Source organism: Hemibagrus wyckioides, linkage group LG11, assembly GCF_019097595.1.
Source record: "Hemibagrus wyckioides isolate EC202008001 linkage group LG11, SWU_Hwy_1.0, whole genome shotgun sequence".
Classification (NCBI taxonomy): domain Eukaryota; kingdom Metazoa; phylum Chordata; class Actinopteri; order Siluriformes; family Bagridae; genus Hemibagrus; species Hemibagrus wyckioides.
Window position 1 is genome coordinate 25,791,793 of NC_080720.1, and position 14,180 is coordinate 25,805,972.

General features: G+C 38.6%; 1 protein-coding gene across 1 annotated transcript; it reads left to right on the top strand.

The window, feature by feature from the left end:
- The first annotated feature begins 1,112 nt into the window (after positions 1-1,112).
- On the top strand, positions 1,113-5,538 carry ackr3b (atypical chemokine receptor 3b). The gene is made up of 2 exons (XM_058403751.1): positions 1,113-1,273; positions 3,662-5,538. The coding sequence occupies exon 2, from the start codon at positions 3,691-3,693 to the stop codon at positions 4,786-4,788; it is 1,098 nt and encodes a 365-aa protein (XP_058259734.1). The 5' UTR covers positions 1,113-1,273; positions 3,662-3,690; the 3' UTR covers positions 4,789-5,538.
- Positions 5,539-14,180: the final 8,642 nt, after the last annotated feature.

Consider the following 14,180-nt stretch of genomic DNA (forward strand, 5'->3'; position numbering starts at 1 on the left):
AAGAGGAAAAACAAAAACAACAACAACAACAACTGCAAAATAAAAAAAATAATTAAATAAAAATCACCTGCTACTATTCATAACACACAGTGGATAAAAGATTTGTCATACAGCAAAACACAGTGCTGAATAAACACCTCCGGTATTTTGTATGAGTCTAGCGGTACAAAAATAAACATTCTGGGTTCATTAAATGCTTTAGTAGTTAAGTAAACACTTTTGATTTTGTGCAGAGTTATACAGATTACTGAAGTAGAAACCAGTAAAAAGATGGCGGTTGGAAAAAGGGAAATTAATTTATGTACAAAATGATAAAACATCAACCAGTACAATAGCAAAAATAAATAAACAAACAAATAAATAAATAAAAATAAATAAATAAATAATAATAATAAGACACCAACAACTGAAAAGGCAAACAAAAAAATTAATACACTGTAAGAATATAATACAAATATTAAAAATGCGGTTTAGTGTGCAGGGGTACAGAAAGACAAGTATTTTGAAAAAGATTATAATCCAGATAGAGAGCAATAATTGATAAAATGAGTTAATATAACATACATGTAACCAATACAAAATAAATTGAGAAAATGATTTTTTTTTTTGAGAAAATTATTTATTTATTTATTTATTTACAAAAGTTGTTTGACATATACACTAAACAGCTATACCAATAAAAAAATAATAAAAAAAAATGAATGAATAAATAAATAAGAACAGTACTAAACCATTACAAAATCCATTACAACATTTGACCCTTGAAACTCTTTCGTCTTATGAAATAGGCAATGTCTAAATAACTGTCCCTTTCAGCCTGTAAAAATGAGAAATAGAAACATTTCTGAATCAAAAAGAGAAGGTTTGGTTTAGAATGTTGCTTCTGGTTTCAGATGTGTTGGTTGTGTCTCAAATCACTTTATGCACTTTATCTGTGACGTCGAAGTGCTCTTTGAACTGTATAATGTGTTTATATTGGCGTGTAGGGAAATCCGACGTGTCGCATGTCCGTTCTCATTATTGTTTAGTTGGACAGAAACTCTGGTTCAGTTCCTCAGTACAGAGGGTGGGAGGCGTTCCTGCTCTCCTCCGCATATATTAACCAGCACCAGTAGCGCAAAGCGAGACAATCTCTCTCTCTCCTTCTCTCTCCTTCTCTCTCTCTCTCTCAGTCTCTCTCAGTCTCTTCTGTGTTTAGGACAGACCTGAGGCTCTGCAGGATTAATCACGACACGTCCAGATCTGCGGAATCCCGGAGATCGATACCAATAACGTAAGGATTGTGCCATGCTTTTTCTTTTCATTTGGTGAATTCAGTGCGATTTTAAACGCGTCTAACTTTATCGTTTTGCTGAAGAAACTCTGAGCTCACTTCATGCGCAGCTGATTTGGTCCCGGGGCGGGTATGTGGTGCTGAACTGCTTTTAACAGCTTAAAGCCCTCACGTACTTTGAGCTACTGAAACGGATTAACATTCTACCAATTCGGATTACCTCGTTTTTCAGATCAGTGTGGAAAAGTGTCATAAGAATGTTTTCACTGTGTGAGCAACGAGTATATTAGGAATGATGCATTTGTAAGCTCTGATGAACTATTTAAGCATTTGGGTTAAAATGTAATCGGCTTATTAAGCTTTTAAGCTCTTTTTTAAAACATAAAATCATTTTTTACATGAATAATCTCAGAGAAGAATTAAACTCGCCCTGCTCTTTTTTTTTGTACGTCTGCTCTCACATGAATATTGTGCAAGGTTTTGATATGAGATGCTGTGATTTCACAATGACACCTTTTAGTCATAATTTTGTATGCTTTCCTTTGCAAATATTTCTTACCCTTCAACACCTTTCCAGCATTTCTTCCAAATGTAAACAAGCAGGCAATTGTATAGTGGAGTGTAAATTTGTTCTCAAATGCTTGTTTTACATTGGTTTCTGTCTGTTTAACATCTTAACACACTCACTACATTTTTTTAGGCTCTGAGTGCCTCTAAGGTCCACTAACCAATCCTTCCCTATGCGGAGCCGAATGCTTTAACTTGTTAAAGGGAAACAATGCAGAGTTTCAGGGGGCTTAGGGAGAGAGAGACAGAGAGAGAGAGAGAGAGAGAGAGAGAGAAGGGTGGGGAGGGGGATTGAGGCGAGAGTTGCCGTGTCCACACAGGGAGCTCTTTGTGCCTTGAGGCCTGGGGGTTCAGGTAAGGGCGCCCGCTGTATCTGAAGAGTGTAAACACAACAGTTTTACAACAAGGTGGGTGGGGGAACACTCATAGACCACCACGTTTTATTGCACCTGATGAGCTCACATCGTCTCCCTCCACCAGTAATTACAGAGGAGAGCTGCAAAGACTATCGGCTCCACTGCCGCTGTGGTTTTGTAGGATTGGTAATCTTGTAGCGGTGCATTAAGAGCAGCTGCATCTCCTCTCATGTTTCTCTTAATGCCATTAAGGTTAGGTGCTAACACTGTTTCTTGTTAGAAACAGCCAGCCGGCATGGAATGAAGCTAAACAAACTTAAACAGATTATATCAGTCGATGGCTCTTCAGCTGTGTGCACCACACACAGACACAAGTGGTCCATTTGGAAGGTGACACTTTGTTTTAATTTCTTTGTAAATAACAGATTAAGATGTGGACCTGGTTAGGTTTAAGATGCATGTTCTACTTGCACGTAATAAAGGTTTTGTAAAACCTTTTTGTTCTTTGATCTGATTGTCAGCTCAGCTGTACGCTGTTCTTTTTGAAATACTCCATGCTCTTGGCTCTCTTAAAGACAGGAGAGTGGCTTATATAATATGGTGTATTATACAGTACATTGTTCAGGACGCTGCTTTCCCTTGTTCTCTGTCTGTCCTAATTTCAGTGCAGACCTTTTGCTGTTTATGCTCATATGCAATGCAGCTTTTTGCCTCCCAAGCAATATTGCTTTTTTGCCTTCTTTCTGTCCTTCAGTCATTCTGATTCATTTCGGAAGTGGAGCTCTCTGTTTTCTGTCACTGTGCTCCTCTATGGACTAAAAATACAAACCCAACAAGTGATTTGTTTTAGATACCCCAGTTTAACAGAGATTCTGGTGTAAGGTATTCATTTATTTCTGAGTTCCAGAGCAGTAAGAGTAAGGAATTCGTAATCTGTAGATTTTAGCTATAAAACTGTCATAGCAGGCTTAGTTATAATCCAGTTAGCATCTACTGTCTGCATGAGTTTTGTTCCTGCATTATGTGTGGAGCTATGCTGTTATCAGTTCTTTCTGTTTTTCCTAATGGACTGTGTGTGATAGTATTGTAAGACACTGATAACAGTCTTAGAGTAGAGGGATCTCCAATTTTATGCATTCTTTCAGTCATTTGCATTTTATTTGATGATGGCTTTCAGCCCTGATAACGCCCCTTTTTGACAGCCCTGCTATTGATAGATTACAAGCAATTCTGAGAAATGGCTCCCTGTTACGTATAAGGCTGAAAAAATTCCTTCAAACCACATGAGGTCCTGCCCTCTGACATGGGACCCTGGTGTGTTTGAGATGTTTTAGATTATGAATGTTGTTTTTAAAAATAAACATTCTTTGTTGCACATTTTTCTGTCTTCCCAGTACTTAATTGGGACCTGTGAACATTTCTTGCCAGTACCTCATAACTCACCAGTGGCTGTTTTACATTGCAGGATCAAGAGTTCTTGTGAGGAAAATCACCATGAGTGTGAATATGAATGAACTGACGGAGCTGCTGGACATTTTGAAAGAGCAGAACTTCTCCTTCCTGGAGGAGAATGGCTCTCGAGTGGAGACAATGGTGTGCTTAAGTGCCTTCAGCCACACAGCCATGCTCTACTCCCTCTCCATTCTCTATGTGTTCATCTTTATCATCGGCCTGGCTGCTAACACACTGGTGGTGTGGGTGAACATTCGCTCCAGCCGTGAGCGCCATGAGACACACTTGTACATCCTCAACCTGGCCATCGCTGACCTGTGTGTAGTGGCGACGCTGCCGATATCCATTAGCTCACTTCTCCAGCATGGCCACTGGCCATTTGGTGATGGCATGTGTAAGATCACACATCTCATCTTTAGCGTCAACCTCTTCAGCAGCATCTTCTTTCTTACCTGCATGAGTGTGGATCGTTATCTGTCCGTGGCTTACTTTGGCGACTCTGCAGGACACAACAAGAGAAGATGGATAAGGCAGATCATCTGTGTGGGAATATGGGTGTTGGCACTGCTCGCTGCCCTGCCTGATACTTACTTTCTCCAGGCTGTCAAGTCCACACACTCAGATATAACCGTGTGCAAATCCATGTATCCAGCAGAGAAGTTGCACGAGTGGACTGTAGGAGTTCAGCTGAGCTTCATTATCCTTGGTTTTGCCATTCCCTTCCCTGTGATTGCTGTATTCTACGCCCTTCTGGCCAGGGTGATCAGCTCCTCGGCGGACCAGGAGCGCAATGCTAGCCGACGTCTCGTCTTCACCTACATAGTGGTATTTTTGGTGTGCTGGCTACCCTACCATGGCACACTACTGCTAGACACTCTGTCACTGCTCAACACATTGTCACTGAGCTGCCTCCAGGAGAATGCACTGTACGTAGCACTGCATGTAACACAGTGTCTCTCACTGCTACACTGCTGTGTCAATCCAGTGGTGTACAACTTCATCAACCGCAACTACCGCTATGACCTCATGAAGGCCTTCATCTTTAAGTACTCCACCAAAAGTGGACTGGCCAAGCTAATTGACGTGACACGTGCTTCTGAGACCGAATATTCTGCTGTCGAGAGTCAGGCCCCTCTGTGAGGAAATTTCCTGTGAAGAAACTTTTGATGTAAACTCTGAGGACCCTCTGTATTGGGTTGAGAAACACAGTTACAAAGAGACTGACCTCTTAAACTGCATCTCCTTTGAAACAGCATATGCTTTATAAGGGACTATAGAATATTGTATTTGTTCAGGCTATACTGTACATCTCTATACACAATTTAATTATATATTGTTTTGCAAATTCAACTGATTTTGAGAGGCATAATGACAGAAGCACTTGTACTGAGTTGAAGGGTAAGCCAGTAAGCTTCGGCGTTGACTGGTCAAGCATATAAGGTCACAGGGGTCAGTCGAAATCTGCTCCCCCGGAGGAGACGCTTAGAGAACACACAAAGCCTCAGGGCCCTTTTTGACCTGAGGGCTGACCCCGTCTCCGTTTATCTGTACCTTTCGGCCACCTTTAGGCTGAATATCCTGGCATCACAAGTGTTTAGCCAATGGACCAAGACGGAGTTAATAAGGAGGGACACAAAAGAGCCAAAGCATGGTGAGCGGAAGGGGACAAGTCCAAAATCTCATCAAGAGACAATTGTCAAGGAAAGACTGAAATGCTTGCATGTGTTATTGTATAATTCCAACTGTAGAACCCAGATATTTTTTCTAGATAGATGTATGCTTTTGTAAATACTAAGGAATATTTATATATTCATCAGTGTGTATGTTCAGTGTTTTGACATGTTAAAATGTACTATTGAAATAAAAAAAGGTATTCCTGAAAACACAAAAGTGTGGTTTTTCACACACACACACACACACACACACAAAATAAAAAAAAGAAAAAATCTAATATATACATACTGCTTGATTAACATCTGTTGCTGTCTTATTAAATTTTTATTAGTTATTTGGAGAAGAGACTTGAATTACATCTTAAATTGCATCTTGTCACAGAGATCCATGGTTTATTGGAAAAAGATCATGATTACAAATCCATTTTTAGCTTCACAGTTTAGTAGAAAATGTTTTTTTCCCCCTAAAGAATTCAAGACCAGCATTTGTTCAGTGCTCTTTGTCAGTTAGTTGTACTATATACAGCGAGCCCACAACTTCTAAACATAATTCAGCAACTCGTTTGTGTGCGTCATCAACTTATCTGTGCTAAACATCACATAGCTATTTGTACTGGAAATATTTAATACTATTAAATGGGAACAGAAATATGTATAAACTGAAGAGTTAAGTATGATGAATAAAAGCCAGGTTGACACCACAGAGACACTACAGTTTGGTACTTTTGTTATTACTTCTAGTCGGCACATATAGGTAATTTTAAGGTATAGTAAAACTACAGTGCGAATTGTATGGATCTCACCCATAGCAGTTCAGTTACAGTAAGCATGCTCTATATTCACCAGCAATTTTACGGTGTAAAATCTATCCATATGGTGGCCCTCAAGGAGAGCAGACATCTCTACTGATCTAGTGGAGATAATTCATGTGCTTGCATGCGTGTGTGTGTGTGTGTGCCTTTTGCTCTTTGTACATTCGCCTTCGGTGGCAGAGGGAAGGAGGGGTGGCTGGTTAATCAGTACCAGGGCTTCTTTTCAGTCTTTCTGCTTTGTAGTTGCGAAAAGGATCCAGGTGTTTTTTAGACTCAGCACCAAGTTTCAAAGAGACCCTCCTTCTCCCTCTTCATCACCGTGGCTCCAAGTGCACAGCAAATTACACTGTCTGTGCGAGACATGATTACCGTCACCTCCCAATTGGAAACTCCCCAAAAGAGAACAAGGTCTTAGTTTATCCATAAACATATGATATGATGCACCATTACATTTCAAATAATATACTCATATGTATTGGGTGAACAGGAAATAACCATCTGGTAATCCCCTTTTGTTTTAAATTAAAGCTGAAAATGGAGTACACATGAGTAGTACACACACATGTTAAAGACCAAGCAAAGCTTTTTTTGTGCTTGTTTCAACCTGTAAAAACCTGTACTACAACCTTGTGCGTTAATTAAAACAGACAGAGTAGTGTTTACATTTAAATGGATTAGCAGTATTTTCTTTTTTGCCAAATAGAACCCTCAGGGTTTGAGTATAGGACCAATAGGATTGACTTAGAAGTATTTTATAAGTATTTTACTTACTGTATCTACTGCACATAAAAAATAAAAAATGCACATAAAAATGAGTAGTTTTGGCAAGATGAAATGAAGTATTGAAATATAAAATGTAGAAATTCATACATATGTTATGGTGAGCATGTTGTATAACAGTAGTGCTTAATAATCTTAATGGTTTAAATGGAAAAAAAAAAAGTCAAATGATTGCAAATCCCCATGTAGCTTCACAGCATAACTAAAAAAAGAAAAGGTCTGTCAATTAGCACACAGGATTTCCACTGCTTTATCTGTGGCATGAAATAAAACTGACAATCGCTTTTTTTTGTACAGCAGCTGCAAACAATAAATTGCTCTCACAAAGAAAGCTATACCCGGGTCCTGGTGGTAAACTCACCGTCTGCTATGGCTTTAAAAGGACGGATCTTCGGAGTGTTAGTGTTATGAGGTGTGTGTGTGTGTGTGTGGGGATGTGAAAACCAGTGGGTGGTGTTGGGGTGAAGCTGCAGGACAGAACACCCTTTCACAGTGTCTTCATTTATTTGGATGACGGAGAGACTTGCTCATTTTCTCACGCTCGTGTGTGTGTGCTACTGATTCGGAATGATTAAGCAATAATCCTGTCACCTAAATAATGCAGGATGTCCTATACTCAGGCTGAAACCAATTCTGCTGTCATGTTTTGTGAGTTTAGGGAAGTGCTAATTTCAACAAGATGAAGTCATAGGTGACTTGTTCCACAGTTAGAAAGTACTTGTGTGTATGAATACAGTGATTTATTACCTTGGTCATGACCTCATCTCCTGACCATTGGCCTGGGTTCACCAAGGAGACTGAGAAGTATGCCCATAACACTGAGAAACAGGGTCACATCAAAGACACAGAGCTGTAACTTTTATTGGCCTGATCTAATTTTTTTTTTTTTTTTACATTGTATATTGTTAAAGAAAGAGGCTTGACTATTGTCTATCTATTAAGGCTCCAAATATTTAAATAGTTTTTCATATGACTTTCCTCGTTTATAAATGTGGCTTATAAATGAGAACAGTTATAATAAATAACATTTTCATTTTTGCTTTTTCAGTAACGATGTAAATCAACATTAACATCCTGTTGCTTTACTGAGTTTCCTCTAAAGCCTGATCTGATGATTACTCCTTGTTCAAATAGCAATAAACGATGTACATTATACATAAGGAATTTGATTTCTTTTAAATAAAACCAAACGTACTTTAAAATCATGGATTAATACCGATCTTTCTGTCATGCTTTACCTGCACTGTATTAAATCACATAGACTTTTATCGTTCATCTGAACTGTAGGATAACCTTAATCAGCTTTATCATGAAACTGCTTCACATATTTTACTACTAAACACTGTGACACATGTAATATGAAACCTTAAAGTCAACTGTTGAATGTATAAATTCACCAGTTTGGTTTGTCTCATCAACATGCTGCTATTTGTGTGGACTGTGTTTCACCATGCATCATGGCCTTTTTTCTTTTCTTTAATGAAACAATCAGTGTTTTGCATTTTGACTCCACTTTATTGCCAGCTTCATTCAAAGATTTGTCTTGGAGAGAGAACAGGCACACAGCGCTAAAAAAACGAAACTTTTCCAATGCTTTTGTGCTGTTGGCTCTGTTCGGCTTCTGTACGCTGCATGTTGAACCGTTTTCAGCGCTTGTTAATACTATGCACTGAGTTTTGTGCATAGAGTTCTGTGGAGCAATTGTAGCAGCATTGCTTCTGCCCCCAGGGGCTTCATTATGGTATTGAAAGCAGAAATAAAGGCCTGTGTGCTCTTACATTACAGCATATTTCTTTTGTTGGATAAAAAAATCTATGTTGATCATTTTTCATAATGACATTGTTGATCATTTTTATTCATTCTTGCAGCCATATCTGCTGTATTGAGAATAAATGAAACTTCAGATTATTATGAAAGATTGAAGTTTTTATTTGTCACATTCACAGTTATAGACAGTTAGATGATCCAGGATTTCGCCGATTTTTTTTGTGATAGTTGCAGCCAAAATTCTTAATTTTGTGGAAGTATTTTATATTTTGTGCTTTTCTTATTTTAAATTTTCTTGAGTTGGCAAAATTGTACTTTACAGTGTATACTGTAACTAGCAGTGAAATGGCAACCTGGCCTACTTCTCATTAGACTACGCAAACAAAATGAATGAAATGAATGGAAAAATAAGTAATAAGTTGAACAAAAGCTAAGAATTGTGCATAGTACATCTGAGACTAAGCATGTCTGAGGCATATATAATGCATATATATACATACATAAATGTGTCAAAAACTGTAATGTGCCAAATATGCAGTTGTTACATGTAGTAATAAGACACAGAGAATCAACAAAAGAGTCACTCTAGACTCCTAAGGGGTCTGTATGGTGGAGGAATCTAATGGCCTGAGGGAAGAAGCTCCTCCTGAGACTTTAGCAATCAGACTATGAAAGTGTTTGCCTAATGAACATACCACACTCAGAGCCAGTAATCTTTCTATAGCTCCAGTATAAAGTGTTATTAGGATCGCTGGAGAGATCCTGAATTTCCTGAACAGTCTCAAATGCTACAGCTGTTGTCTGGCTTTGTTCACCTGAGCTTGCAGGTGATGAGTCCAGGTCAGATCCTCAGTGATGTGTACTCGGAGCTACCTGAAGCTGTCCACAGTAGAAAGATCTTGAATGGGTGTAGTCCAGCTGCTGCTTTTTCCTAAAGTCCACAACCAGATCTTTGGTTTTGCTGGTGTTCATAGACAGACAGCTAGCCCGGCACCATGCCTCATCAAGGTAGGCAGCCTCCTTCTTGTTGTAAATGAGGCCCATAACCATGGTGTTGTCAGCAAACTTGTGTGTAGAGAGAGTACTGAGTACTCTCTCTACAAGTACTGAGTTTTTGTTGTTGTTTTTTTAGGTCAGAGGCAATGAGGCACAGGTTGAACAAATGTAATAAAAAGTGATACAAAAATGATGCCAGATGGATGACATTTCAGATTCCTGTATTTACAGCAGGGTTGGGTCACATATGAAGACTTTATGTAGGTCAGAGAGGGAGGAGACCATCATAGCATTAGCATCACACACTGGGTATCACCCTGCGAGTCCACAGCACCTTCAGTGAGAGTGACAATGGCCCATTCAGAGTTCCACTCCCTGTGTTTGGCCTCAGTATTTGGCAGCCTCTCGCTAACTCTTATTGTTTGGTAATGAGACTAGATCATTTTTCATTTCAGCTTTATTTAACAAAGAAGTCTGCTTATCTGCTTTACAATGCAGGCCTGGCCAAAGGCTTGAAACTATAGAAGGTAGAGAGTGAGTGGTTGAAGGGTTCTATGAAATTCAACACATATACATGAAAAAGCCAACACAATTACCACACTATTGTCAATGATACGCATATAAGAGAAGTATGGTTGGCTGTACTTGCACAAAAAATAGCGCTAAACTGCACCTTTCCTTTCCTACTGTCAAGAGTCCAAATTCTGTATGTTTTATACAGTATGTACCTTTCACACTGAAATGTAGATAAAACATCTTGTAGATATGTCAATGTAGAAAAAGTATCTTTCAAGCTTTATACTTAAAAGGACAAAAAGAGTACACACGAGGTTTCCAACCCAGGGACAAGGAAAGGTATAGTTTAGGGCCCTTTTTTTCTGTGAATGCACTTAGTGGTCAGAGATTCCTAGCTAATCAATTTAGAGGATGTGGTGTAAAGAAGGAACTGGACAGAGGATGGACCATGAGTTTGTTTTCTCAGGAGTTCTCTGGCTTGAATGTTGCACAAGAACAAGATTGGGAAGATTATTTTGACAAGAGTGCTACATCCTCACACACTGGTCACCAGAATTATACTAATGTGTGCACAGAGGACTCTTACTGTCTTGCTTATTTTCACAAGTGTGCTGGCGTCGTTCTGATTTGACCACGGCATTAGCTGCATATACACGTCCAATGTGTTTAGACTCTACAAATAAGAACCTAAGGCATGGCATGTAGAGGAAAGTCTCAAAGAAAGAGAAATTCCAGTTTTTCCAGCATATGTTATTTAAGCAGAGGAAGCCTAACAAATGAGAGTCATTACTCTTGCCTATCACATTCAATAATAGCCTGACACTGCTGATTGATTTTCTTGCTTAAACATATGCTTTTTAAGCTGGCATTACAATAAGCTGACTGGAGAGGACTCTACAAGAGTTAAATATTTGGAATTCTTTCCCAGTGAATTGTTGTCAGCTAATCACACACAATATTTATATAAGAAAGCAAACAAGCAGACGTGAAATAAATCATAAGAGACGCCATGACTGCTAGTCCCTCTAAACCTTTCACTATTTAAAAAAAAAAATTTAACATACTGCTGATTCTTATCAAATGCAGATGCTTGCCAACATCTTTTCTGCATCTCCCACTGCAGATGCTTTAGTTCAGTCGGCTTTGTCAGGTGTCCTGAAAGAAAAATGTGCCGCAGTCTGCAGTAAACCATTTCTTTTTGAACCCAGGCTGCTTAGTGCTAATGCATATGAATGTGAGGCCATGCTACAAGCTCAGAGCCTGGGGCTCCTGCTTTATGCTATTCTCGGGACATAATAAAACAGGGCCCACACAGATGAGTGAGGTGCAGGGGTGCGGCGGTTGTCAGGAGGAGAAAAGAAGGTTGAGTTGAGCCCCTGCTGCCCCGGGGCCCACTACTTTCACACGCAAGGAACTTAAGATGTACAGAAAGCCCCTGAGATGTGGCATGTTCCTGGGTGACAGGAGGACTTTGAAAGGGGTGTCATTTTTTATACTTCCATCACCTATTATGGTTTAGATAGACCTCTTGCTTTCATGCAGAATAGAATATATATAGAACGAACAAGAAACTGAATGCATTTGCACACAGCATATACACAAACTTAACATATGTACACACACCTACTATCTTTGTAAAATAGTGAATGTGTTGGAAGAAAAAAATAATTGCTTAAGCTTCCAAAAAAATCGTTCTTGCATGTTGTATTTGCTTTCCTTTTCCTTTTGTGGAAAAAGTAAGTGCATGCAGCAAAGTTAGGCATGCAAGAGCAATAGTAAATGCTTTTAATAATGTTCTTGCCAGGAACAATCACCTAGGCAGAACACAAACAAACACATAATCAGAAACGGTAACGCATAAACAAAGGAAAGAAAGGTACTGGAATAAGGAAGCACTGAATAAACAAAGAGACCAGGAGAACAGGGTTAGCAATCGTTGACAAAAACAGGTCAAACAGGGCAACATATACAAGTATAAACAAATTTCAGTAGTATATTTACAAAGAACTTGTGCAGGAAACAATGAACCAATGAACTTAAAGTGGTACCAGAGCTGGTGTTGACCAGCCAGCATTCAGTATATGTCATTAAAAAAGAAATGAATCCCGGGCTAAAATCCACATATTCATCACTATGGTAATATCCAGCAGGTCAAGCCAGCACCTTACATATATTAGTTATTTTGACATATAATATAAGCCGAGAGATGGAATAAACTTTTTGGACGTCAGTCAATGCATTGGCCTCCTTTACAACAATATATTGCTGCACAAGAGTAACACAAGGAAACAATTTGTCACAACACTTTACCCAGATATCTGTCCTTCCTGTAATGAAACACCCAAGAACACAATGGTATCATACAAGTAATGATACACAGTTTTCAGCAGAAACAATGACTGAACTGAGGGATCAAGTGTCCTAACAATGTGTCCTTTTGTGCATTATTGCACAGTTTGTGTGAAGATTCCATTGCCGTACCTAGCAGACAGAGCTCTGTTTACAAATAAATGCAAAAATAATTAAAACAAGATTCCAGCACGTGTAATGTTAATTTATTACAAAAACCTACTTCTGTGGTTTTGTCTTCTGTTGAAAAGTCAATGAGAATAAAGAGGAACAAAAAAAACTTTTTGGAAAATCTGAGTAAGTTTTAAACCCAAGCAAGTGTTACTGAGAGCCAATTTACAAATACATCATCCAATATATAAATACATGCCATGCAAATGAGACGATAGTGTGTATAATCTTTCACAAGATATCAAAATAGAAAGCTGCATTTACCAAAATTATAAATCACATGTGCTCAGGGATGCAGTCCAACACCTGCAGCTTCTTGAACTGTTATTGTTCAAGTGTTATTGAGAGCCAATATACAAACACATCATCCAATATACAAATACAGGCCATGCATATGAGAAGAAAGTGTATATAGTCTTTACAAAAAAGCTAAACAGAAAGTAGAAGTTACCAAAATTACAGAATACATGTGTTCATGGATGCAATCCTACAACCAAAGCCTCTAAAATGAAAATAAAATCTAGTTTTGTCATGTTTCACTGTTTAATCACCGATTCCAAAAGAATCACTGATCACCTTTGTTCCCAATGATCACCAATGTTCTGAATGACCATTCACTGATCACCAGTGTCCCCAATTACCAATCTCTGGTCACCTATGTTCCTAAAGACCAGTCACTGATCACCATTGTTCCCAATGACCGATCACTGATTACCAACGTTCCTAACATCCAATTACTGATCACCAGTGTTCCTAAAGACCAATCACTGATCATCATTGTACCCAATTACCAATCACTGATCACCAATGCTCCCAACATCCGAACACTAACCACCATAGTTCCAAAGAAACATTCTCTGTCGCAGATGTTCTCAACACCCATTCTTGCTTATATTTACAAATAATTAAATTTGATTTATTCCACTTGTAACCATTTTCCTTTGTGTTTATTTCCCAGCTATTCACTGCCACTGTTTTTCTTTGTCTGTGTTCCTAATTATAGCATTCAGTAAACCTTGATTGAATACAGAATTTTCTCTAGAACTCTAGGACTAGCTGCAACCTACATTCTGCAACTCAACTTCTGTAGTGAATTACTAGGGCCCACTGTTTGCTGTAGCTAGCTATTAATTTTATAGCACTGAGATCAAAATCTCTGTGTTTAATGACTTCTTCCAAGCTCAATAATTGCAATAGAGAGCTCAGCAGAAGTGTTATATAACTTTACAATATTTGTGTTTCTTTTGGACATGCTTGTAGCAAAGCTATGTTAATTCCTAGACAATTATCTGCAAATACCTGTGCTCTCATTCCCTCTAACTACTGAAGTTGTCAAATAGTTTTAGTCAAATGTTATTCAAAGACTATTTCATGCACATACATGTATCTGATATACAAGAACAGTGGATTTGGGTAACATTAATACACAATATGGCCAAAAGAATGTGGACACCTGACCATCACAGTA